This window comes from Chinchilla lanigera, unplaced genomic scaffold (assembly GCF_000276665.1).
Source record: "Chinchilla lanigera isolate Chin_1 unplaced genomic scaffold, ChiLan1.0 scaffold00081, whole genome shotgun sequence".
Classification (NCBI taxonomy): domain Eukaryota; kingdom Metazoa; phylum Chordata; class Mammalia; order Rodentia; family Chinchillidae; genus Chinchilla; species Chinchilla lanigera.
The window spans coordinates 8079905-8106795 of NW_004955482.1; the positions used below are offsets into that span (position 1 = coordinate 8079905).

Here is a 26891-nt window from a genome sequence, read left to right on the forward strand (position 1 = left end):
GCCACCTCTTCCGCCGCCGCTCGGCCGGGGAGCTGCCCGCTGCTTGCGTCCAGGGGGACGCGGTCGAGGCCCCTGCCCGGCCTGGCCCGACCCGAAAGCTGCTGCCCTGGAGCCTGGCGCGGGAGTCGCCGCCAGACGCCCTGAAGGAAGAGGCGCTGCGCTACAGCCTGGCCGACGAGGCGTCCATGGATAGCGGCGCGCGCTGGCAGCGTGGGAGGCTGGTGCTTCGTCGTGTGCCCGGCGCGGACGGCAGCCCGGACCGGGTGCTGGAGCTCTTTGACCCTCCCAAGGTAAGCGCCGTTGTGCGGGCTGCGCACTGTGCGAGCGGGCCCCCTGCGGCGGGATAGCGACATGTTTTCCAGCCTGTGCCCTCCAAGTGCCCGTAGGAAAGTAGACATTTTACCTGAACCTTTATCATAAAATCTGTTGCAAAGAAAGGTTTAATGTTATTGTGTGCGTTTGTCATAACTTAGGAACCAGACCTGGCACATTACTCTTATGGAATTCCACCGATTTTTGTAGATTGTCTAGGAAACCATTTTTTGAGTCACAGGTGAGTGCCGTTGTGGGCTAGAGGTAAAGTACGTGAAAACCCTGAGCAGCTGACAGTGACAAATGGATGTCTTATTTCCGGAGGGGTCAGAACTGTCGAATCCCTTTGCATCGCCCACACTTTGTGTTTTGTTTTCTTTCAAGTTAAAACAAGTTCTGTCACCAGGCCTGGTGGTACAGCCTGTAATTCCAGCACCCTGGGAGGCTGAAGCTGGAGGTTTGCAAATTTGAGCCCATCCTGGGTAATTTAGCAAATAGCGAGACTCTGACAAAATAAAAAAGGGCAGGGGATATAGCTCAGTGTGAAGGCCCTGTGTTCAAATCCAAGTACCACTGAATAAACAAAAGGGTCTGGGGTCCTGGGCCTTGTGGGTCTGATCCCTCATGCCACACACAAAGCTTTTCTGTCCTTTTCCTTGGCAGCGGCACAGTGCCTGCTGTGCAGCTGAGGCCTCAGATCACACAGTCTGCACGCGGAGCTCCTTGTTTGGGTCGGGCGTGTGCTGCTGTTACGTGCCAGGGCCTTGCTGCAGGGTGAGCGAAGCAGAGGAGAACTGGGCCAGGCAGGGCCGGTGGAGGCCAGCGGGCACTGGTGGGTACTTCCGGAGCACTGCCGTCTGCGGGCACAGGCTGAGTGAGGGGAGCTGGGCTCCAGGGAGGCAGGTGGAGAATGAAGTCGCAGGTGGGCCTGGGGTCATAAACTGAGCTGTGTCCTAAAGGTCTGTGGAAGGGGAGCTGAGGGGCAGGGCTTGTCCAGGTCCCCTGGCATGCAGTGACCTTTTTAAACTTCACCACAGCGTCGTGTGCATCTGCTGGAGCAGACTGGCTTTCCGTGTGTGCACCCGCGCGACCCAGCGCCTGAGCGCTCCCTGTGCCCCCATGCCAGCACTGCACCCCACACAAACTTCAGCTGCTGTTGTACAGGGCGCATGTCTCTGAATAGCATGCAAATGGACCACACAGATTATCGCTTTATTTCTAGCTTCTGTAGTATGTTAGAGTTCACATGTCCTTCTGTGCATTGAAACTTCAATCCTCGGGGTTTTTTTGCACAGCTGGGGATGGAACCTAGAACTTTGCACATGCTAGGCAAGCAGTCTGAACCCCACCCCTTTTTAGTTTTTATTCTGAGTCAAGGCCTCAGTGAGTTTCCCAAGGTTGACCTTGAACTTAGGATCCTCCTGCCTCAGCCTCCTATGTAGCTGGGGCGGCTGGTGTGTGCCACCTTGCTGGCTGTGCTTTGGCCTTGGATGAAGTGTGCATGTAGGTCTCTGTGGGGACACATGCTGTCCTTCCTCCTGGTTGGGTTCCTTGAGTGGTGTTGCTAGATCACGTGGTGAATGCCTATTTAACATTTTAAGAAACCGCCATACATCTTACAAAGTGGCCACTCTGTTTTGGGTCCCTGGCAGCGGTGGCCGAATCCCCTGGCCCCATCCCCTCAGAAGAACTTGGGACTGGGTGTGTACCAGTGCCTCTTCTAGCGGGGGCGTGGGGCGCGCGGCTCGCTGTGGCTCTGATTTGCACTCCCTCACGAGTGCCACCGTCTGCCGGCTGTGGACGCTCACTCTGGTGAAGCACCTGCTGCTTTGAATCTGCCTGTCCTCGATGGGTGTGTGAGAGGTCTTATGCATTCGCACACTCCCTTGGCATTGTGAATGTCCTTTTCCCCTCGCAGACTGCTGTGTACCCCAGATCCTTGAGTCTAATGAAGTGTGGTCGTCAGTTGCCTCCTTTTATGCTTGTGCCATTTGTGTCCTGCTCTGTTGTCTTTTGTTTTGTTGTTGTTGACAGGGTCTTGCTATGCAATTCAGGCTGGCCTTGAGCTCACTTTGTAGCCCAGGCTGGTCTTGAACTTGCCACGATCCTCCTGCCTCAGCCTCCCGAGTGCTGGGATTACAGGCGTGCACCACCATGGCCGGCTGATGTCACCGTTTTAAGTGAGTCTCACAGGGCGACTTTTTTTTTTGTCTTTTTGAGACAGGGTCTCACTATGCAGTTCATGCTGGCCGTGAGCTCACTTTGTAACCCAGGCTGGCCTTGAACTTGTGAGCTCCTCCTACCTCAGCCTCCCCAGTGCTGGGATTACAGGCATGAGCCACCACACACAGTTTTTTCAGCTCATTTTGAAGAAGGAAGGGTCAGCGGGGAGGAGTGACGAAGCCCACAAAGGGGGTGCCCTGCAGACAGCATGAATTCCAGACCCATGAAGCAGTCAGAAAGTTCATGCACAGATAAAAACTTTTCTCATCACTCATAAAAGGCAAGGACAGCTCCAGGATGTGGTCGTACCTGTGTGACCTTGTGAGCCCCTGTCCCTGTAAAACTTTACTTTGAAACACAACTTCTGCTTCCAGCAGACCCTCCTGGAAGCTGCTGTGAGAAGTGGGTGGGCTGGGATGGAAGGGCGAATCTGTGTCTTGCAACTCAGAGCTGCTCTCCAAGCCTCAGCTTCCCTCTCTGCGCCCGGCCGCTCCTGCCCCGCGAGGGTGGAGTTGGGGCGGCTGGGGCTGTGGGCTGTAGCGCCTGCATCTGTCCTCGTCTTGTTGCTGTGTTTTGGGGATGCCTCGGGCTAAGAACACAGGTTTGTTTCCAGCGCTGGGCTGGCCCTCCAGGCCCTATGGTAGCCTGGGCCAGCTTCCTTCGGACTCTGCCCTTCTGGGGACACAGGCGTGGGTGCTGCTGCCCCGTGACTCGGCCGTGCCACCTAAGGCTCTGTCTCAGGCCCATGGCTGCTGTGACGTCGAGGGTTGTCCGCAGAGCCAGTCATGCCCTGTCCGGCCCACCGCAGTTTCTGGCCTACGGCTGGTTGGGAGCCCTCGGGCTGGTCCCAGTGACTCAGAATGTCTGGTGTCCGGGCTGAGGGGCTCAGACCACAAGTCCCGTGTGTGCCTGTCTCGTGGTCGGCCCTGACCTCACCTGTGGAAGGGGCGTCTGAACTGTCCCCTCAGGAGGCCTGCATGGAGGGAACAGGTGCCACCCCACAGCCAGCCTGGAGGAGGCCCCTGTGGCTGGACGCAGGAGGAGCCTTGGAGCACAAGAGTGGCCAGGGGGCTGTCACCCACTGTGTCCCTCAGGCTCAGCCAACCAGACTGTCCTGGAAGGCCCAGGCCAGGTGGCCCGAGGCTCTGGGCCAGCCTCCCCTGGCGCCGGGTGAGCGCCCCCGAAGCTCCAGTGACCTGACCCCCTCCTCAGAGTCTCATCTGCTCCTCCCTGCGGTGCGGTGATACCAGTGGCCACTCCAGGGCCACCATGAGGGCTGCAGGGGGAGAGAGCCCATTCCTGGGGCCATGAAAAGGAGGCCGCAGTCTGCTACGGGTGGAGGAGGTCGGAGGCGATGTCTTGCTGTCCCAAGGTCGGGAGATGGAGAAGTCACAGCCTGGTTTCAGGGATGCCCCTGCAGCTGGGCAGGAGCTCCGCTCTTGGTTCTGGGGAGGAGACCTGGCCTCTGCGGGGGGACGGTCCTGGAGGTTTCTCCGCAGGAAGCGTGGGCCTCCCGGGCCTCTGTGATGCAAGTGCGTGGGGTGCACACGTACGGCGGAGTCTCAGGGCGGCCCGCAGGCAGGGCTTGGCAAGGGGGAAAACAAGGGCTGGGGCTGAAGGGGGTGCGGCCTCGAGGACCTCGGGCACAGTTAGAGGGCCCACGCTGGAGGCTGTCGGGTGGGGACAGTGGGCTAGTGCTTTTTTTTTTTTTTTTTTTTTTTTTTGTCTTTTTGAGACAGGGTCTTGCTATGCAGTTCAGGCCGGCCTTGAGCTCACTTTGTAGCCCAGGCTGGCCTCAAACTCAAAACAATCCTGCTGCCTCAGCCTCCGAGTGCTGGGATTACAGGTGTGCGTCACACGCCCGGCAGGGCTAGTGCCTTTGGAGCCACCTATGGCTTCGCACCAGGTTGGCGCGAGAGCGCGGCCCAGTTCTTGCCCTGAGAGACCCCGGGGGGTCCTGGGGGGCACCTGGTCTCCCTGTGTGTCCAGTGGGCTGCCGAGGGAGTGTGAGGCCCTCAGCAGACACCACCTTAGGCCTGCTCAGCTGTGAGGCAGCTGCTGCGACTTTGTCGTGCAGATGGGACTCTCGGGCCTCGAGAGGTCAGGCACGTTTCCCACCATCACTCAGCTCGTGAGTGGGCAAAGGAACAGAGCCTGGGCGGTGCCGTGCCCGCAGGAGGACCTGCCCCTGCCGTGACTGTCTTGGGTGTGGTTTCCCCCGGGCCCTCCCTGGCTGGCACGTCTGTCTTGGGCCCTGTGGCTGTTGTCCAGGCCACTGTTCTACAGGTGGGGACACGGAGGCCCGAAGGTGCTGGCCAGTCCGTGGCTTCCAGCGTCCAGCCTGGGAAAGGCACTGGGGACTCCGCAGGCCCAGCCCCGCGTGCCCCACCCTGGGGGAGGTCTGGCTAGGCCTCGGGCCCAGCCGGTGTGCTCAGCCTGTACCCTCCGCTCCTTGCGTGGGGGGCTGGGCCTCAGCACTCCTGTCCTGGTGTCCAGCAGGGGACAGCGCAGGGTGAGCGAGCCCTAGTCGGTGGCCCTCTCTGGGGTGAATGTGACCGTGTGCTGGGCTTCCCCGGTGAGCCTGCTGCACGGATGAGGAAACTGAGGCATGGGCGAGCGGGAGCCCCTGCCCCCGGATCTGGGCCTGTGGGAAAGAGGAAGCAGAGAGCAAGGACGTCCGCCGGGGCCTGGCGGTTTCCTCTGAGGTGGGAGCAGGAGCCGAGGCGCGGCGGGCAGGAAGTGGGCCGGCGGGGCGCGGCCTCCTGTGGGCGCACAGCCTGGGTGTCAGCGCTGCCCCGCACACTGTGGCCCGTGGGGCGGGCGCTTCGCCTGTGCTTGGCTTCCTTATGAAGGCATAGCTGAACGAAGGCCCCAGGCTCGGCCAGGCTGTGGGGCTCCGGTACTGTGCCCCCCCCCCCCGTTGCCCTTCCTGTTGTCCTTGTGAGCGGTGCTGTATTTGACAAACCCTGTCGGGATGGTCACGAAGCCATGTCACAGTTGAGGACACTGAGACCAGGAAGACCGAGACACCTGCCCGAAGCCACGCAGCTGGGCGAGGGAGGAGCCAGGGAGCCAGGGGTCTTGTGTGGGCCACGGGCCAGGGGCCGGGGCAAACCCTGCCCGGCCCAGCGCGCGTCACGCCCCCGGCAGTGCCCATTTGCCCCAGCAGGCGGACAGGACTCCCCAGCCTCACCTCACACTGCACTGGATTGTAGAGTGGCACGGGCAGGTGCCCTCCCTGCGCTGTGCAGTGGGCAGCGCAGGCTCGACCTGGACGATCTAGGGCTGGTGGGAGAAGGGAGGGGACGTGCAGGGTCCCCTTGGGTCCCCAACTGCACACAGAGCCCCCTGCCCCACCGGCCTCCTTATTAGGGTTCCATGTAAGATTGCTTTTGAGAAAGTGCTTTGCCACTTAGAAGAACCCCGGAGTGCGCCGAGACCGCGGGCAGATGGTATCGGCATGCTTCCTCTCTGCTCAAATTCTATGAATCCACGGCCTGGAAAGTTCCCCAAAGGGGAGGTGCTGTTATTGCCCACCTGGGCCTGGGGGCCCTGTCCCTCCTCCTGCTCCTGCTCCTGGGCCTCTGAAGTTGGCCTTGTTTGTATGTTTGTGGGCTTGATGTTGAGACGAGGCCATCTTGGCGTCAGGGCTATAGGCTTAGAGGCCGGGGTCGGGTCTGGAGCCCCGAGGGGACAGCAGAAGGGCAGGCGAGGAGGTGCGAGTTCGGACCTTGCTGTGTGGCTCTTGCCTGCGAATTTGGCTACTCTGAGCATCAGTTTCTTGCTACAGAAAATAGGGTGCCCGAGCCTGCCCGGTGGAGTTGTTTTGAGTGGCCAACAGGCAGGCCAGTCTCCCACCCTGTGGGCTCCCTGCACTGGCAGCAGCAGGTCCCAGACACAGGCTGCTGACGGGCAGCGGCGTGGCCGGGCACCGCTGGCAGGCAGGGCTGTGGAAATCCCCCACCCAGCCGAGGAGGAGGGAAAGGAAACGCAGCGCAGCAGCGGGGGAGGGGGCTTCCTCCCTAGGCGGCAGGCCCTCACCCTGGTTCCTGGCTCCCCAGCTGTCCCACCAGGACCTGGTGCGTGGTGGCACACCGGGCGTATCTCAAGGGCCACCTGGCTTGGAGACAGCCACCACTTCCCTGGCCCCACAGGTGCCTCTGCTGCAGGCTGAGAGACACAGCCAGCGCCCAAGGTCCTGCAGTGTGACTCTCTAGGGAGCCTGGAGAGCAGCAAGTCTCCTCCGAAAGCTGTGGTAATCTAGGAAACCCTCTGTAACACGCAGCAGCTCCACAAGTGACTTCCCAGTGTGTTTGGTTTTTCAAATTCCAAAAAGCTCAGGGCAGAAATTACATATCAAAAAATAACCAAATAACTACACATCACTTCGCTGTGTGGACAGACCCCAGCAGCGTTCTTTTGTCTTTGTAGTCTTTTCTTCTTGTCTGTCTTTAACTCCCTTCTGCCCACAAGCTGCAGTTCCTTTCGGGCCTGCTCACCTTTTATTGTGGTGCCAAGGATGGAACCCAGGGCCTCATGCGTGCTAGGCAAGCACTCTGCCCCTGAGCTGCAGCCCTAAGCCCTTTTGAGATAGGGCCACGGTAAGTAGCCTGGCCTGGTTGTGAACTTTTTTGACCCTCCTGCCTCAGCCTTCTGAGCGGTGGGATCACAGGTGTATGCCTGCATGCTGTTTGCTCCTATTCCTGCAGCTCTCTGGAGACCCCACAGCCTCCCAGTCCCTTGCTTACTGCTGGGGATACAGGCAGGAGTTGTGGGAAGAAAATTCCAGTCCTTGTGGGCCTTCTGTCCTTCATACTGTCCAGCGGCCTTGTTTTTTGTTTTATGATTGTGAACCTTTTTCTGTAATCCTAAATATTTTTCTTTGGTGATGGTACTGGGGATTGAACTGAGGGCCTTGTGCAAGGTAGGCAAGCACTCTACCACTGAGCTACATCCCCAGCCCCCTAAATATTTTTCAAGAATGTGTGTTTAGTTGGGCATGGTGGCACAGGGCTGTGATCCCAGCCCTCAGGAGGCTGAAGCAGGAGGATCACCAGTGAGTTCAAGGCCAGCCTGCACTACATAGTGAGACCCTGTCTCAAAAAACAAAACCAAACCAAATGTGTTTTTAGCTATACAGTGATCTGTTGGTACAGACAGTCCATGAGAGGTGTATCTTGTCCTTTTTATTATTATTTCAGGACACGGTTTCCCTATGTAGTCTGAGCTGGCCATAAGCTCACTATATAGCCCATACTGACCTCCAGATGATTTCTTTAGGGAGAGATTCCTAGAAGGGAGAGAGCTGGCTGGGGTTCTAGGATGTCTGTAATGTGTGCCCAGCCCCAACTCCCAACGCTACAGTGCGGATCGCTCACTGCTAGGGACCAGCCGCAGGCACCTGCTGAAGGAGAGGCCCTCCTCACGCTCCTCCTCAGGCCCTGGCAGCTGCCTTGCTCCCGACTGTGGGTTTGTCTGTTGTAGGTATTTTGTGGAATCACCCAATCTGCAGTCCCTTGTGTCTGGCTTACTTCCCTTAGTTGGATGTTCTCTGAGGCTCATCCATGGTCGGGTCACGTGTCAGTATTTTGTTCCTATTTCTGGCCAAGCGATAGTCTAGTGCATGGGTTCACATTTTGTTTATTCACTTGTCAGCTGGCAGGCAGTGGGTGTTTCCAGTCCTTGCTGCTGTGGTGCCGCTCTGGACCCCGTGTATAAGTGGGCATGTGCTCTCATTTGTCTTGCATCTCTTCTGTATCCAGGAGGGGTAACTGTTTTGGAGGGGCTGCCAAACTATCTTCCAAAACCACAGCAGTTTTGCAGCTCCGTAGAGTGGGTAGAGTTCTGGCTGTCCCAGCGCCTCGTCGTGGCTTTGAGCGGCACTTCCCTGTCGCCTTTTCTTCTTGTCTGTCTTTAACTCCCTTCTGCCCACAAGCTGCAGTTCCTTTCGGGCCTGCTCACCTTTTATTGTGGTGCCAAGGATGGAACCCAGGGCCTCATGCGTGCTAGGCAAGCACTCTGCCCCTGAGCTGCAGCCCTAAGCCCTTTTGAGATAGGGCCACGGTAAGTAGCGTGGACCATCTTTTCATGTGCTCATTCCTATTTGTTTATTTATTAATTATTTATTTTTGAGGCAGGGTCTTACTTTGTAGTGCAGGCTGGCCTTGAAGGCAGTCCTCCTGTCTCAGCCTCCTTTTTAGATGAAGGGGCTCAGAACCAGGGCTTCACACTCAGATTCTCCTGTTGCCCTCCAACCCAGCCACAACTCACTCTTTCTGCTGTGCCTTTCCAGGTAGCCTCCGAGAGCTTGCATCCGTTTGCCTTCGCATTGTCAGTGTTGCTATCCTGGGTACTCTTAAAACTTTGCTGCTGGGCATGGTGCTACACGCCTGTAATCCCAGGACTCGAAAACTGAGGCAGGAGGATTGCCATGAGTTTGAGGCCAGCGTGCACTGCATAACAAGACCCTCTGTCACTGCCCACCCCGATAAAAACCTTTGCTAACTTCTAGGTAAAATGTGGTTCTCAACCAGGCATGGTAGCGCGAACCTGTAATCCCAATACTCTGGGAGGCTGAGGCAGGAGGGCCATAAATTGAAGCCCTGGCAGGCAACTTAGCAAGTTGATGAGACTCTCTCTCAAAATAAAATAAATACTAGGAATGTAGCTCAGTGCAAAGGCCCTGCACTCGGTCCCTAGTAACACAAACAAACACACGCTACAGAGTTTATCTTGTGTTTTCCGAGTGTGATTGGCTGTGGTTGCTTCGGCAGCACATATACTGAATGTGACTTTCTTTCTTTAAATTGAGATACCATAGCCACGCCATAGAAAGCATTCCTGTACCCTTTAGCACACCCTGGGCCCCTCGCCTCTTGTCCCTCACAAGCACTAATCTGCTTCCTGCCCCATGGCTTCTACTGTCTCTCTTGGGTTTTGGTCATATTTGCTATTATGACTTATGAGGCATTTCCTTTGCTTGCCTTTCTGTCTTGCTTTTTCTTGTGGATTTGGAAATGCTCTTTACTGTCACAGATTTTAGCTGTCCCTGTCACAGGTTGCAAGCATTTTTCTAGTTTTCCATTTCACTTTCAGTTTTGTCTGAGTCCTTGGCCTACTGAGGTATTACGGTTTCGGGTAGCGAAGCCTAGGCAGTGATCTTCACTACTTCATTTGTTGTTTTCTCTGCTTAGGAACACCCCCCCCCCCCCCCCCCCGCCGGCCGGGGCACAGGATTCCTTCTGCCCCCGCGGCTCTCGCTTTCACCTTTTCTTCTGAATCATCGTTCTTCGAAGGCAGCAGCGGCCACCGTCCAGGGCTTTGGTGGTGATGAGCCCCCTCCCCTGGGTGCACGCCCCACCCGAGTGGGGCTGGTGACAGAGGCTGTCTTGTTGCTAACCGCAGCTTTTTCCACCCTCGCTGGCACCGAGGCCCGTGCTGGGCCGGGGCTTCCCCAGCTGCTCCTGCTGTGGGGGTGGGGCGGGGCAGCCTGCACTCCTCCGTGGTCAGCGTGCGCTCCCCACCACATGCCCGCTGTCACCGCCCGCAGGCCCGTAGGCGCTCCTGCTCAGGGCCTGCCGCATGGCGCGCCTCAGCGGCTGAGCCCAGCCTGGTGCTGGCGGCCTGGGGTGGGTGCACCTTGAAGCAGAGGGTCTGTGGCTGGTCACTGGAAGCAGAAGGCAGAGCAGCACAGCCCGGAGGCTGGAGCAGGCCTGGTCTGCCGCAGGACCTGCGGGGTGGGCTGGGGTTGGTGGCCAAGCACGGGCCTGCCTGTCCTCCAGGGATCGATGCTGGGCCACTCAGGCCCCATGAAGTTTATCTCCCCAGTGTGGCCTGTGGCCATGGGGCCTGGTGGCAGTGCAGTGGGACCGAGCCTCCCTTCTTCTGCCTGCTGTAGCCACCGTTGTCCCCAGGTGGGCTGTGAGGGCACTGGTCCCCAGAAAAGGCAGCATGGGACTCCCGGGTAGCACCCTGAGCTCAGGCCCCATGCTGCGGTGGTGCCCGTCCTCCAGTGTGGCTGCAGCAGGAACGGGGCCTTGTGTCCGTCACCGTGCTTCTGTTGAGGGCGCAGAGGCCCTTGTGGGGTTGAGAGGCGCTCGCTCAGGCTTGAGACAAGACCCCACCTCTGCTTGTCACGCTTTCCCCTGTGCCCGGGCTCCTCTCTTGGGCGGATGACTCCACGCAGTCTCCCACATGGTCACTCGGCATGAAGTGGCTGCTGCCACCTGGAGGGGGGACCCATGAGCAGGACCATTGTGTGTGTGTAGGTGGGGGTCTCACCTGCCAGTGTGGCTGCGGCTGGGCCAGTCGCTGGGTCTGGCCCTTGGGGGCTGTGTCAGGAAGGGAGAAGAGGAAGCCATCATCTAACTTTCCCGGAAGCTTTCCCCACCCCTCTCCTGCCCCACTGTGAGGGGAACGCACATGGGGTGGCCCCAGGGGGACAGTGAGTGTGGAGGCCCTGGGGATGCAGTGCAACAGGCAGGCCCGTGGCCAGGAGTCCACACGGGTCTTCTTGGGACCCCCGCTCTATGGAGGGGCCTTGCCTGGGCCAGAGGAAAAGGTGGCGGGGCAGAGCAAGGAAGAGCCTGTGGCCTGTATCTTAACAAGGGTGAGAAGCCCCCACCCCCAGTCACCCTCTGTCCCAGACTCAGGGCATCCCTGCGGCTGTCCTCGCAGGGAACAAGGCCTGGTTCCTGCCTTGACCTAGAGGGACGCCCTGCTGGGTGGCGGAGGCAGCTTTGTCATCAGGAAATTATGGCCAGCCCGATAAGCTGAAGGGGGGACGGGAATCGCACTGTCCACGACTTGGTGGTTGGGGCAGGTGCCGAGGGAGGCCTCCGCTGTACAGATGGGTAGTGAGGGTCAGGCAGGGTGAGGCACAAGGGGAGAGTGCAGGGCCCAGAGGGCAGATGCCAGGCTCTGGGACTGGCCAGGTTTCCAGCTCCTGCTTACAGCACGAGGTTAACAGCAGTGCTGTTTGGCCCCCAAACCTGCAAACCAGCTCTCAGCTGCCCTTACCGGGCCAGGGTGCCTGGGAGCCGGCCCAGATGGTGCCGGTGAGGTGGTTCCCTTCACTCACCTGAAAGCCCTGCTGGGGCGAGCAGACGCAGTAGGGGCCCTGCCCGTGTGCCCCACTGCATGCCCAGGATGCCTGGCAGAGGGGCCCACTGAATCCTTGTGGGGAACTGAAACGGCACCAGAGCCAGGCTCTGGGCCCGTGCTGGGGTTGCCATGTGTGCAAAACCAAGTCCCCACAGGGCTCCGGAGTCCAGAAATGAGCAAGTGGTCACTGACCACTTCCCAGGCTATTAGGTGGTGGTGGTGATTGCACCGTCGGCGGGCCGCCCTGAGGTGACACTTGAGCTGTGCCCCGAACCTGAGCAGCAGACAGCATGGTAAAGATGCCCTTTTGGTAGAGGGACAGTGGCAGAGGCTGTGTTTGTGCTCTGTGCACCATGTGTTGGGCCAAAGTGTGGGCAAGAGGCCGGGTGAGGCTGGGAGCCTCCTGGGGTCTTCAGGCCACAAGCACTTTCGGGCAGGTGGGCGGGGCCGCGGGCTGGCAAGTCACTGATCTTGGACCTTTCTGCAGTGTCTGATGGGGCTGAGCTCCTGGTACTTTTGACGCTGCCCACCTGTTGGGGCTTAGGATGTCACCCTGTTGCAGCCTGGCGCCTCACCCCAGCGCAGGGTTTCCCTCTGCACTCCCGCCTTTGGCTCCAGGCTGCCTGGCCCCCACAGCCTGTGCTCCAGTATCCACAGTTCTGCTTCTGGAGGAATGCACCTTCCTTCAAGTCTTCTGTGGTGCCCTAGTACCTCCGGCCCCGGGCTTTATCCAGAACTCCCCACTCACCTAGATGCGGCTAAGTCTCAGGCCTCCCCGACCCACGGCCCCTGCCAGGCTGTCGTGTTTCTGGGCTGTGATCAGTGCCCCAGAAGTCGTCCGAGCCTCAGTTCCCCATTTGTGAAGCAGTCAGGCACCCAGCGGTGGCCCTCTGGAGGGTCACAGGAGGCCTCCTTGTGCTGCTCTGCACCTGGAGATGGCCTAAGGTGAGGGAGGGCTACCCCCGTGCAAACCCACCGTGCTGGAGGTTATGCGTTCCTTCTGGGGCCACCCTACCCCTTGGTCCTGCTGTTTCCTTCCTTCCATGCTGTGGGGCTTGCTTATGTAACTTCCTCTTGGGAAACTTCTGAAATGCCACCGGTAGGCGAGTTCCACCCTCTGGAAGCCGCTGCTGGGTAGCCTGGCTCCAGCACTTGTGTGGAAGGAGTGGGCGCCAAGGGGGAGGAGGCTAAGGCATCATTTCCAGCCCTACCTGAGGCTCATTTTAGGTGCGCCCCGCTTCGGAGAATGGCTGAGGAAGCAGCCTTAGGGAGTTTGCAAGGTGAGAGCCTTCTTCACCTCAGCCCTCCCTTGCCTTGTGGTGGGAATCAAGTGTGTGAAAGGACAAGCTCGGGAACGTGTGGTTTCAACAGGTTTCTCTGCTCAGGACTTCTCCAACCCCTCCTGAGGCTGCAGGGCAGCTGTCGCCTCGGAGATAATCCCACCTTGCCGTGGCTGCCGGAAAGCTCAGATTTGTTTCAGCAGCTGTCTCCTTCCTAGCTTTTGCTGGGTGTCTCTATAACCTAGAACCTTCTTTGGAACAAGGCATGTCTTTTTAAGGTTAGTTTTGTCTTTGTTTTGGGGTTTTTTTTTTTGAGACTGTTTTGCTGTGTAGCCCAGGCTAGTCTAAAACTCATGGCGATCCTCCCTTGTCAGCCTCCCAGATGCTGGGATGATAGGTGTGCGCCACCATGCCCAGCTAGGTTGGCTTTTTGACATCAGTGAACTGGACTGAGCATTTCCTGTTCATCCCTCCTGTCAAGTATTAACAGTGTCCATCTGTCCATCCATGTGTCACCCACTCCAGGCTCTGAGCTGGGGTGGACAACCCAGGCATGCACATCAGGGGCATCTGCGTGACCTGCTTGCCGGCCGCGTGTTACTGAAAGAAACTATGCCCGAGGGCACGGCAGTCATCTGTAGAGCCAGGCTCTGGGTGACACAGTGCTCCCTGATGGGGGCCGTTGGGGCAGGGAGTGGTCTCTTCCTGAGGCTTCACTGGCCCCTGGCCTTCAGTCCAGCCTGCGGTGGCTGAGAAGAGGCAGCACAGTGGTAGGCTGAGGCCATTTTGAGTGGCCTGCTGCCCTCGCTTGACACAGGGTCTTCTGTGCCAGGCTGCTTGGGTGTAGGTTAAATATTGCTGCCCCAACCTTTTCTACCCATTTCCCAAGGGGCAGAGACAACCAGCAAGCCTGCTTCTTGGTGAGAGTCACGTGCTACATCTGTCTAGCCACTACCCACTACCCACTGTGCCACCTCAGAGCAAGTCGAGGCGTACCTCTCTGGCTGGGGGCCTGTGCTGGCTTTGGGGCCTTCTTGAGACAAGCCTCCATGCCAGAAGGGACCAGGGCACCAAGGTGGGTCCTCAGGGTCCTGGGCCTTGACATGCAGGAAGCGAGCAAGTCATAAGATAGTTTCCAGGTGCCAGCCGAAGGGGACGCAGGTCTGGAAAGCAGTGAGGGGTTTCCAGATTGTCAGTCCTGTCCTCCAGGCAGGGCTGGAGGGCCTAAGCCTGGGTGACAGGGCGGGGGTCAGCAGCGTTTGGGGCCCACCTGTACAAACCCTTCTGTCAAATGCCTGTGAAGAGACAAGACAAGACAAGCCTAGAGCCAGGCCTCTGCTGTCCTCAGAGGCACGCAGGGCTTTCTACCCGGTCTTCATGCCCACTGCACCGGGCCCAACCCTGAGTAGCTGCATTGACTACCAGGTCCCATTGAAGTAACATTTTAGTGTGACACTTTTATTTTCCCTTTATTAGGGTGCGGGCAGGTAGGTAGTATGTGTTCCACCGCAGGTTGGCAAATGGGTGTGTGCCCGATGCCTAGGTGCTCTAGCCATCCATGGCCAGGGCAGGGCAGACCTCCTGGCCTGGGACTAGGGTAACGTGTTGGAGTCAGGCCTTTCCCGGGTACTGGCTCACACCATCACCCTAGCAACCCCAAAGCAAGCTGCCTCGAAGCTGCCAAAACTGAGGCACGGAGAGGGCCGAGCCTTGTGTGTGGGGCTGCACGGGAAATGGCAGGTTCTGGGCTGGACCCTAAACCTCAGAGGGTAAGAACTGTAGAGTCCCAGTGAAAGTCACCCACAGAAATGCAAACCCTCCCATTGCTTTTACTTTGGGCTGCTTACCAACCAGAAAGAACAAAGAAAAAAGTGGGTTTTCACCAGCACGGTCGTAACTGAACCCTGCTGCCTGGATGCTGGGAGCCGAGCAGGTATGCTCTCCAGAAGATGCCCACGGGACACGGCAGCAGACACTGTACTGTCACACAGGTTCCTGAAGTTGTCCCACCACTCTGATCGCCAGCACCACAGAGATTTGAAGCTGGGGCCTGAGCCGGGCACGTGTGCCCAGGGGAAGCCGAGGCTCCCAGGTGTCCCTGTTGCTGACCCCACAGCCTGCATCACCTCTGTCCCCTTGCAGTTCACCAAACAGGCCTCCCTGGCCGCACCATCCTGGGTTTGGGTCGCGGCTTACGCACACAGGGCTGTGTAGGGAGAGCCACTGCGGGCGAGGAGGGCGAGCTGCTTCTTGCCGCCTGCCAGCTCGGCAGGTCCTCCGCTGCTGGCGTGGAGCCGGCACGGAAGCCCCATCAGACTGCAACGGGCAGCTTCACACGTCAGTCTCGGCGCTCAGTCACTCACTGGGGGGAACGGGGAGGGGGACCTGGTCTCCTCTACGCAGCCTGCTTCCCCCAGTAACTCCAACTGTGGCCCCAGGGCCCCAGGGGTCTGTCACTGTGGCTCTCCAAAGGCAGGAAGACAGGCAAAGGGGGCTCTGCGCCCTGGGGAGCCCCGGCTGCTTCGGGCACTCGGGGCCAGGACTCCAGTCCTGTGACCCCTCCCTGCCTGGTAGCAGGAGTGGGACGGCTGTGACATGCCACGCCCTCGGCTGATGGTTACTCCGCTCTGACCCACTGGGTCCAGCAGTGTAGGCCAGGCCGCTCTGTGGCTGTGCACCGACCGACCTTCGAGCTGTGCTCCCTGACGCCTGTGTGGCCAAAGTTGCACGAGTGCCCTCTGGGCAGAGCTGGCAGCCAAGTCCTCGCACCAGAAACCTGGCTCTGCTTGCCTGTCCTCTCTAGCCTGTCTCCCTCACTCTACACGAGCCTGGGGATTCCTGGGCCTCAGGGGAAGCCAGCTAGCTGCCCGTCCGATGCCCAGCCCCTCCAGGGCTTCTTCCCCCTTGCAGCCACCTGGTGTCACATGGCCCTGGAGAAACAATCTTGGCGGCCTGGCCAGGGGAGGGGAGGGGAGGGGAGGGGCGCGAGGGAGTGGAGGGCTGCATCTGAGACTCCGCAGTCAGGAAGCTGCTGGTCAGTTCTAGGGTGCTCCCGCGCCTCCTGCTTGAGCCAGGCTCCTCCTGTGCCACCCCAGCCTGTCTGGACCAGGAGGGGGCCTCCTGCCCCGTGTGCAGCCCACGTGTGGACAGCACACGGTGGGAGAGTGGGACTGCAGCTCATCTGGCGCAGCCTGAAGAACTGGCTACGCTTTGCCCCTTTGGCTTTGGCATGACACAGCAGGTCGCTAACTGGGCAGGGACCTCCGTGCCGCCAGCAGCAGGCAGGCAAACGCCGCCAAAGCTGGGCTGTAGCTGTCAGCCAGCACAGGGCGCTCGTGCCTCAGTGGTGGCCAGGGCCTGAGGAGAAGGCGGGCCAGGCCTCCTCCCAGCCCCCACCTGGACCCTCGCTCAGCAGCCCCCGCGCACTCTGGGAAGTCTTGGGAGAACTTGGAGAAGCCTCGAGCGCCCCTCTCCATTTCCTAGAGTTCAAAGCCCAAGCTGCAAGCAGCCTGCTCCGGCATCCAGCAGGTCCGGCGGTGTACGCGCCTGGAGATGCCCGACAACCCCTACACCTTCGTGCTGAAGGTGAGTGAGCACAGGATTCTCGGGCCTGAGGGGGGGCATGGCACAGTTCTCGGACTCTCCCAGCTGTCCCCTTCCTGCCTGCCAGGTGAAGGACAGGACAGACATCATCTTTGAGGTGGGAGACGAGCAGCAGCTGAACTCGTGGATGGCCGAGCTCTGGGAGTGCACTGGCCGAGGGTGAGGCCCTCCCCGCGCCGCCCTGTTTGCCTACCCGGACCCCTCAAGGCCCTCAGACCCAGCTTCTCCCCTGCAGGCCGGAAAGCACAGACCGAGAGCTAGGCCGTCCCTCTGCTCCGGAGCCTAGCACTTCCAGCTCCCCTCGGGGAAGCACTGACTCCCTGAACCAAGGTGAGGCGGGGGGGGGGCAGGCCCTGGGGCTCTGGGCAGCCTGGCACCCACGTGGGGTCACCACCAGCTTGTCTTCTCTACCAGGTGCTTCTCCTGGGGGGTTGCTGGACCCCACCTGCCAGAAAACAGACCACTTCCTGTCCTGCTACCCCTGGTTCCACGGCCCCATCTCCCGGGTGAAGGCAGCCCAGCTGGTGCAGCTGCAGGGCCCTGATGCGCATGGCGTGTTCCTGGTGCGGCAGAGCGAGTCCCGGCGTGGGGAGTATGTGCTCACTTTCAACTTCCAGGGCAGAGCCAAGGTATGCGCAGGGCGTGGGGCTGTGCCGCCAGCGCCCCTGGAGCTCGGCCCGCGGACAGCGCGCCACCTTCGCCTCCCTCCCACAGCACCTGCGCCTGCTGCTGACGGAGCGGGGCCAGTGCCGCGTGCAGCACCTGCACTTCCCCTCGGTCGTGGACATGCTGCGCCACTTCCAGCGCTCGCCCATCCCGCTTGAGTGTGGGGCTGCCTGCGATGTCCGGCTGTCCAGCTACGTGGTTGTCCTCTCCCAGCCACCAGGTGCGACCCTGAGACCTTTTGCTAACGGGGGGGCTGGCACAGGGAGCCCCGTGGAGGGCTAAAGCTTGCTGTGGACCACGCCACACAGAGGTGTGGTTTCGTGTCCTGCCAGCCCTTGTACTGAGACTCATGTGAGCTCTCTTGGTCCCTGTGTCCTAGGTTCCTGTGACACTGTCTTCCTCCCTCCCTCCCTCCTTCCCTGGGACTCAGAGCTGGGCCTCCCCCACCTCAGCTCTTCCGGCTGTCCTCAAGGGCTTGGCCCCGAGGGTCTTCCAGGCCGCTCGTCACCACCCGAGCAAATCTTCCACCTGGTGCCTTCGCCTGAGGAACTGGCCAGCAGCCTGCGGCACCTGGAGCCTGAGCCTAGGAGTCGAGCCCGAGACTCGGACTATGAAATGGACTCGTCTTCCCGGAGTCACCTGCGGGCCATCGACAACCAGTACACACCTCTCTGATGGTGGTGGGGCCCAGGCAAAGACATGAACTTGTGAATGTAACGATCTTTCCTTCCTTCCAGAGAGAGATTCAAGGGACGCTCAGCTGCCCTTTGCAGTTGGACGTGACCCTGCTATTAGGCCTGTTAAAGGGCCTCCTGTACGTCTTGCCTATGCTCGGCTTTCTTCTTGTTGTTTACAGAAGTGGTTCCTGTCTGCAGATGCCACCAACCTCTGCCCTGGGTCCCTAGTCCGAGTCCCCATCGCTCTCAGAAGAGGTGGGGTGAGGGCCGGAGCTGGAGGAGAAACTCGCTCGCTCTCACTGACACCGTCACAGCTGGTGACAGACTTTTACAGGGGAGGGAGGGGTGTCATCAGGGAGCCCAGAACACTAACAAGCCCTGGAGCCTCACGCAGTTTCCCACGGGAGCGTCAGGCCCGAGGCAGGTCCACGCCCCAGGTGGGCACTCCTAACCCAGCTCCTCTCAGCTTTGGGACAAAAGCTCCGTCACAGGGGCAAGCTGAAGGTAAAAAATGATTTTAAACATTTTACCTCAGATTAATTTTTTAAGGATTCAGGTTTCAAGACTAAATCATTGCTTATTTCATTGCACTGTTTCACCTCATACCCGTGCCTGTTCTGTAGCCAGGGGTCACTACTGCAAGCCCCGCCTGACTTACTCATGGTCCGAGTCACTGTGCCTGGCGGCCTTGTCCATCCCTGGGTCAGTCACCTGCTCCTGGGCAGCCACTGTCCTCCCTGAATACAGAGAAGTGAAATGTGTCACCCGTTCAGAGAAATTCAGGCAATTACTGAAACAGGAGGGTGACAAGGAACAGTTCTACCCTGGTGCCTTAAGAATCAACAACTGGACCCTGGTTTACAGCAGCCTCATGCAGACCACGAGTCACAGGGTAGCGGGGGGTGGGGGGGAGCGGAAGGGAAGAGGCTCCTGGGCCCTTTCTAGGCAGCCCCATAAACTGGCCAGCTCAGTGGCCCCCACACTTCTGAGGCTTATTAAATTACCCCACAAGTGAGCTTTTGGCTCCTTTTTAAGCCAGAATGGAAGCTAGGAATCTGCTGCCACAGCCAAGGAGAAACTAAAAACCCACAATCTGTCCTGTCCTAGCACGTGTGTCTCTGGACACAGGCCCCTGTCCAGCCAGGGCCTGAAGCCAAACCTCCATCTATACTTGCCTTTCAAATGACACGATTCATAGAGGGGCCTTCCTGTGGAGGCGTAGGAACAGGGTGGGCAGTAACGTAGCGAGTCAGCTGCTCCTGGGAGCCAGCAGAGCCATTCAGTGCAGCCAACCAGTGTCACCACAGTGGCTTCTATGATACCAGGAGCGTAGCAGAGCTCAGCTTGCGACGCTCGAACCCACAGCCTCAGACCACCCACACTGCCTGCCACCTCAAGGAAGGGCTTGGTCTCTCCAGTTACTCTCTATCCCCCAAGAGGCCAGGCTTTTGCTTCTACAATTTGCTCGTTTTTTAGAGGGCTTAGGCCGGGCACAGTGACACACCCCTGTAATCCCAGCACTCAGGAAGCCGAGGCAGGAAGACTGCTCAGAGTTCAAGGCCAGCCTGGGCTACACAGTGAAAGATCTGACCTACATACCAAGACCTTGTCTCAAAAAGCCAGAGGGCTTTACAGCCACCTCTGCGCCACTCTGAAGACACTCCATTGTTCTTATGGGCCACACCCCACACTGACCTGGGCTTGCCGTCCAGTTCTGAGGGTACCTGTCTTTATCCTCCAACAAGCCGGTTTAGTAAATGTGGCTGGGTGTGGCCTCCCAGCACTTGGGAGGCTAAGGCAAGATCAACATGAGTTCAAGGTCAGCCTGGGCCTATATCCTGAGGCCCTGTCTTCTAAAAAAAAAAAAAAAACCAAAAGTGAACCAAGTGCGTCAGCAGTGTTCTGGATTTTTTTTGAAAGACAAAGGTCATCAGAGAAGGCAACCCTGATGAGTGAGATCGCTAGGTTTTCTCCTGTCTGCACAGGAAATAGTGAAGCAAATAAGTTCCCTTGCTCCAGCCGGTCTAGCCCTCTTTCCAGCTTGGGCCGTGCCAGAAGTGCGCCAGGCCCTGCACACACAGCAGCTCCAACCCAGTTCACGGTGACAGTGAACTGCAAGTCCCCCACCCCAGACTGCTTCCTCTCTGAATGTGTCCAGTTTACCAGGACAGCTCAAATACATTCTGACAAAAAGACCCCTTACTGGCCCCGGGACCAAGTGACACTATGCCAATGCCTTTTCTTTCTGCTGAAGCAGGCCCAGCTGGGCTGGGTGTGCTCACTGCTGAGCCTGGCCCTCCTCACGCCAGCATATCCCACGCCCCTCCCGCTAGGCACGATGTGACCACCACTGGCAGCTGAGGCCAAGCCAGCAACTTCCACCCACAGCAAGGGTGAGCGCCCGCCTGGGCAGTGAAGGAGGAAGCGTCAGAAATCACAGCTCCCAGCACCATCCTTTCCTTCTACTACTAAACTTTATAAATTAACAGTCACCAGCACCAAAGAATTAAGTCAACTAACTTGCCTTGAATTTTAGACCAGCAATCCATATGGTTTTTACCTGGTACAAATCTTCTGCCTTTGATCACTTCTGGACCATGCAGGAAAAAGGAATAGTTAAAATTGTTAAGATCCTGGGCCAGAGAACACTATTTTTACGTAACAGTTTCTTAATCTATCCAGGAAGGCCTTCGACTTTTTCCTGAGGGTTGCCTGAGATTCCTTCCTACTTTTTATTGAGGGCTGTCACTTACCACAGATGACATGTCCAAGCTGACACCTTGACCGTAGATCACCCACTGCCTCTTACCATGGACACCCCTGCTGTCAAGTGGCTGAAGTAACAGCACAGTGTGGTAACACAAATAGCAGATTAATCTGGTTATCATTTTAGGTAGAAGGTATCTGGCAGTTTTTATGTATTGTTTTATGTACTGTATAAGTAACTTATTACTGAATAATGCAAATTTTGCTATAATGTACAAATTGCTATACGTGAATTAAAGTAAGTTTCTAGAATCTTGATCTGTCGCCACCATGTCTGAAGGCTCTATTAAACCTATATTCTCTACAAAATCCCTACCTGCTTAACTACATGCTTTTCCTCTGTCTTCCACAGATGGGTGATATTAAATACCTAAGAGGCGTTTGTAAACTGCTTTACATATCTGTATCTTTCAGCCTTACTGTCCTCTGGATCTTTCTCTCTCTCTGTCTCTTGTCAGGCTGGCCTGGAACTCAGAAGTTCCTCTTGCCCCAGCCTTCCCAGTGCTGGGATTATAGCTTCCCAGTGCTGGATTTTTTAACTGTAGTTTTTAAAATAAAATATCTCTTGCCCCCTGCTGGTAAAATAGCTGAATTGGGACAACTGCTGAGCTACAGCAAGTGTCTGTCTTGCAGGGACAGGCCATGGGAGCTTACGGAACCCATGCTGTGCGGGGTGGTGCCCCTGACGCTAAACACTAATCCAACAAGGATCGCTCAGTCTTGGCTTTCTCTAGAGACACCCTGTACCAGAACTAAAGGGGAAGAAGAATCACTTGGCAACTACCTTCCAGGATACAGAAGCAGCATACATAGCCCGCCTGCCCTGACAGTCTCCTACAGCACAAGCAGCTTACACAAACACACATTAACTTGTTATCAGTTTTTAAAACTTTTTTTATTTTTTAATTTTTTTTAAGTTTTTATTTTATATTATCTACAAAGTAAAAGTTTTTCCCTTAACTTAAAAGTTGAACCACTGTAGACAGTGATCACCTCATCAAACTTGATTTATAAATAATAATCCGTCAGTTTGACGGTAAGAATTTACTGAACCTTTGTCAAGTTTAGTAAAAGGGTGTTCTAAGTCTTGATTTTTTTTTTTTTTAGCGATAATAGCAGCAAGAATCACTCTTGTTACTTTTGCTAGCTGATGTGTTCATGACTTTCAAGGGCCATTAAAAAATAAATAACTTCCAGTTTCGGCAAGCAGAGCTGGGTACCTGCGGGACTCTGAAACAGCACATGGAATTATGGAACAGCCCACAAGTTCCTAAACGCCTCTACTCGGTCCAAACGTCTTCCACTGCACGTGAGCTGTTAGCATTCCTACTGAATGTTACAAGAAATCAACGTATATTTTTAAAAAACAAAATAAATGTAATTCTAGTTTTCTGTGCTTCCAGTTGGTAGAAGCAGTAGAAGGGAGGAGGGAATTTGGCCTTTCGGTTCCTCCAGGGCAGCCTTACAACTGCTGTTGGTGGTGGGCTTGTACTGTAAGAAAGAAAAGCGCATATTTAAACAGAACACTGGTGAACACTGCCCGTCAGTCTAGTGCCTCTGCAGCGCGGACTGTGAACTACCCTTGTGCTAGCTGAACGAGACTTGAAATTTAATTCCCTTCCCCCTCCCATCTGCACCAAGGTGGGGAAGGATGGGGAGGTGGGTGGGTAGAACAAACCAGTCAGACGTAAAACCTCTTCAGATAAAACTCCCACAAGACTTGATGGGGGAAGGAGAAAAAGCCCTAACGTATCCCCTCCCCAAATAGTAGCCAAGCACCAGCATTGCTTTCAGAGGAACAGGTGAGACTGCAGTACCGCCATGGCAGCCATCCAGTACTGGAGCACCAGCAAGGGCGTCCCGCATCAGGGCGTAGGCTGGGGCTGACGCTACACTCAAACCAGTCCACACACAGCACTTGCTCATCAGTATCTTCTCCAAACTACAATCAAACTGCCATGGTCATAACCCCCTGCGTGTCAGCCTGTGGGGACTCAGGAAGGAACACACTGCCCTGCCCAGCCTGTTGTAACAAGGAAGGCCAACTGAGCCCTAGGCATGCGCCAGCGACCCGAGTGCGGCGGCGGCTGCTGTTCATCAAGCCACATCCTGCATACCATCAGAACACACACAGACCGGCTCCCAGAAGCCTCAGGCCCTGACGCTGACTGATCATCGAAGTCCCTTTTGGGCAGTCTTGGACGGGTCTTGCTATTCTTGAGCGCGGGGCTTGCAGCATTGGCCCTGCCTGCCATTCAACCTGTGCCAGCAGAATGCTTGGGGTGCCCCGGCGGCCCCTGCACACACACGCCTCACCTGAAGGGTGCGTCATATAGGGGAAATGCGCTGTTGTCGAGACTGGAATGGGCTGTAGTGCACTTTGAGCGAGAGCGGCCTGGGGACCGCCGGGTGGCTGTGTCGTCATTAGCATCATTGGCGCATGGGCAGTTGGATGAGAAGGAACCATTCCTGACTGTACATGAGCCTGAAACAGAGAGCTCTTTTACGCATACAGGCAACATCTCCGGCTTAAACAACAAGTCCACTGTGTTCCTTTCCTTTCGCTAGGCTGGACTCTCAGGAGAGGGCGAGGCTGGGCCTCAGGGCCCATTTCTTTTCTCTGGGGGACACTCCCTGGTTCACACCTTCCAGCAGCTGCTGCAGGGTTGGGGAGCAGGCACCAAGCGAGCCTGGGTAAACATCAGGGCTGCAATGTTCTAGTTGCCACCACGGCTCATCACTGAGTTCTGCCTCTGGGACAAGGTCTCAGAAAGGGCAGTCCTGATCCTGAGCAGCTTTCTCAGCCAGGACAAGACACAATGGTGCTTCAGAATGGGGCTCCCGTGTCGGGCCTGAAGATGTTTGACAGAGACCTCCTTTCCAATAGGAAAGTGGACTAGTACAGGACAAGCAGGGACCGCTGGATGCCATCTGGGTCACTTCTCGTTACACCCCCACTGCCGAGGCCTACTCACTAGGCAATTAAGGCGAACAAACGCCTCGGTTCCCTTTGCTCTGTGAAAGGTGCGCTGATGGAGCAGGGGAAGAGGCTGCCGTTTCCGGCTCCAGTGCGTGGGAAAAGCAGTCCGAAATTCTCTGGACCAGCCGAGTGCCTCGACACCAAGTGACAGCAAGTTCAAGTAGGAAAGGAGATTTTAGCCCAGACAGTGAGCCCCCAGCTCTGCAGGGGGTTGGCAGGGCTAGGAAGAGCCCTCGTTCCCTGCCTCCCATACTGTATGCTGTTCTAAGACCGTGAACTTTGAATGAAACACTGTTTTTACTCTCACATTAATCAAATGACATATCTGGACTGTCTCATACAATAAGCCTTTCTGCTTTCTGCACAAAAACACAAAAGTGAGGTTTTTAGGAACCTCAACTTTTATTTACATACCTATTTAGCCACCAGCCTCTGTTAGACACTTGCAGGACCCCAACTCTCATGAAGCTGACTCCATCAAAGCGCGCTGACCACACCGGCCCCCTCCCCACTACACAGCCAATCGACTATAGCGCACTGCACTACTGCACTGCAGCACCTGACCTCCACAGGGTATGGGTTCCAAACACGCCAGCAACTGTGGCCCTCCAGTGACAAGGTAGCCTGAGACAGCTCCAGCTGCATCACATCTCTGGCCCACACCACGCCAGGGCCTCACGGGCACACTACTTGACGGGGAATGGAGGTGAGTGAGGAGGGTCTTGCTTAGACACCCCGTAGGAGCTCTGGTATGAAAGCAGCAGACAACTAATACAGCCAGTTCACCCTGCACTGAGCTCCACGGATGGCCTCAGGACAGCGCAAGAGCCCAACTCCAGTGCCAGTCTTCTCCCCAGGGAAAGCCAGCACGTCCCTGGCCTGCACAGGACCTCTGTCAGCAGCTGACACAGATGGGACCGCACCTTTCCACCTTCCCAGGCTCGCCGGGGAGGATCTCCAGAGACCTCCAGAGCTGCACTTTTAACAACAGGACACCTGGGTGCATCAACTTCTTGTTACCCAGCCCTCTCCAGAAGCACAACACATGGCTAAAGCAGATGAGGGACGACCAGGGAAAACAGATGGACGGACGGCCCTGAAACTCACGGGACCGACATGCAGACTGCCAGGCCCAGCACAGCCACCTCAAGGAGCTGAGACTGATGGCCTCTAGCCCTGCCAGTCTCTGTGGACGTGTGGAGGGGTTATATGTATGGTGACATATATATATAGGAGGGGAGCTATAGACAGAGCAAAGCAGACACAGAAAGGAAGGAAGGACTGGGGTGCATTCCAGAGTCAAAGATGTTTGTAAGGTCTCAGCTGGAAAATGTTAAAGCACTGACTGATAAGCAACTTCACGGATCCCATTACAAAACCACACCAACATTTACTGCGGGCCGGATCACAGGTGTACTGAGTGGGGAGGGGGAGACAGGCAATGGCACCACACACGGGGGTCCTGGCCTGCACAGCAGCTGGCTCTTCGCTGCTGCTGACAACCACCATGTCCTACTCACTCTTCAGACAAGTGGCTATGCTGATTACCTGAGGTACATGGGCCATGTGGGGCGGGTTGGTGTATGCTGGCTGAACATGAGAAGGATGAATTGTGAAGACCGTCTGCTGTGCTGCTGGGAAACTATTCTGTGGCGACTGCGTGTTGGAGGCAGGCGTCATGGAAGGTGGGGTTGGCGCAAGCCCCGCGTGGTAAATGGCTGACTGCTGCTGTGGACTGGCCAGATGAAGCGCCTGGGCGGCCTGGTGCTGATGGTGCTGCAAAGCGTCAGGTAGTTTGAGAGAGAGACTTTTACAAGTTCCCATCCGAACAGGTAAAACAAGAGCATGGACCCAGGGAATTGAGAGATGTCCAAAAAACCCCCTAACTGCTTTCCGAACCAGCATGATTACAGATGTTAATAACAACAAATAAGCCCCCTGATTACATGAACTTCAGGAATGAAATTAAAATCACAACCAAGAAAGAATCTGCTTCATGTTTTTCTTTTTGAGGGGGAGAGGGGTTCTTTTTGAGGCAGGGTCTCACAGCCAGTGCAGGCTGGCCTTTAACTCAGTGACCCTCCTGCCTCAGCCTCCCAAGTGCTGGGATTACAGACATGTTCCACCATGCCCAGCTTGCTTCATGTCAGATCATGAATTTTACATTCAATATGATTTTTTTTTTGCCAGGCATGGTGGTGCACACCTATAATCCCAGCACTCAGGGAAGTTGAGGCAGAAGGAGAATCGTTACTTCTAGGCCAGTTTGGGTAATTTAGGGACACAGCAAGACTATCTCAAAATAAAAAGGGCTGGGGATAAAGCTTAGTGTGGAGGCTCTGGGCTTAACTGCCAGGAGCACCCCCAGAGCTCTCAGCATCAGTAGGTTTCCAGAGCTTATCCAATGCCCTCACTCTCAATTACGGACCTTATTTTTCAATTTTATTTGTTGCAGTACTGAGGATTAAACTCATGGAGACTCTTACCGCTGACCTACACCCTTAGCCCTACTATGTTGAGACAGCGTCTTGCAAGTTGCCTAGGCTCATCTCAAACTTGTGATCTTCCTGCCTCAGACTTGCAAGTAGCTGGGATTATAGAGTGGAGCACCACACCGTCTTAATGTCATTCTAAAAAACCTCTATTCCCATCCTAGAGCAGCACAGCTCTATGCCGGCTGCACGAAGGAGACCATACTACGTGTTCTGATCATACAGGGCCTAGCACCTTGCTGGAACTGAGAAAAGCACTCGGTGACTGAACGAGGAAGCCATGCCATGCAGGCCCAGGTTCCTCCTTACCTGAACAGGGCTGGGTGCAGGATGACTTCCGCCGTGCTGGCTCTGCTGCTGTCCAGTGGGGGTAGCTGAAGGCTGAGGGTGTGGAGTATGTGGGTGCAGGGCAGCGTTAGGGTGTGCGTACTGCTGAGCGAGGGAGCCCGTGGAAACTGAAGTAGAAGGAAAAGCAGCGTGTACAACAGACATGCTGAGGACCGGCATCACTCCCCTACCACTCAGCAACTGGAGTTTCTTGAAGGCTGCCATCTCAGACACATGCCAACCTCTAACCATTTCGTGGTCTTAAGTGTAAAGTTACTGCCTAACAATCAGACTAGCATTTAATTTGTATAATACAGCTATGTAAGTGATGTTTGAGTTTACTTTTAGTCACTAGGTTTTCTGCAGAGTTTAGTCAGAACCAGCTCAAACAACTGCACTTCTGTGCACAAAGCTGTACCTTCTTCGCCAAGCCCACCATCCCTCTCCTCCCGGCCCCAAGCCA

The 26891-nt window shown here is 56.7% G+C and overlaps 2 protein-coding genes across 2 annotated transcripts in view; one reads left to right on the forward strand and one right to left on the reverse strand.

The window, feature by feature from the left end:
• Positions 1 to 20887, forward strand: Sh2b3 (SH2B adaptor protein 3; the record flags this gene model as incomplete). The annotated part of the gene is given in 7 exon segments (XM_013503649.1): positions 1 to 290; positions 16401 to 16502; positions 16588 to 16679; positions 16756 to 16850; positions 16935 to 17149; positions 17235 to 17406; positions 17566 to 20887. Coding segments are annotated over 7 exon segments (1262 nt in total), but the record flags the coding sequence as incomplete, so codon positions are not given.
• A 618-nt stretch (positions 20888 to 21505) lies between these two features.
• The window catches only part of Atxn2 (ataxin 2), a gene marked incomplete at its 5' end in the record, with an annotated part of 86406 nt that continues 81020 nt past the window's right edge, over positions 21506 to 26891 (reverse strand). The window contains 4 exon segments of the mRNA XM_013503648.1: positions 21506 to 22120; positions 22946 to 23114; positions 25158 to 25385; positions 26411 to 26556. Of these exon segments, the coding sequence (XP_013359102.1) occupies positions 22092 to 22120; positions 22946 to 23114; positions 25158 to 25385; positions 26411 to 26556 (572 nt within the window).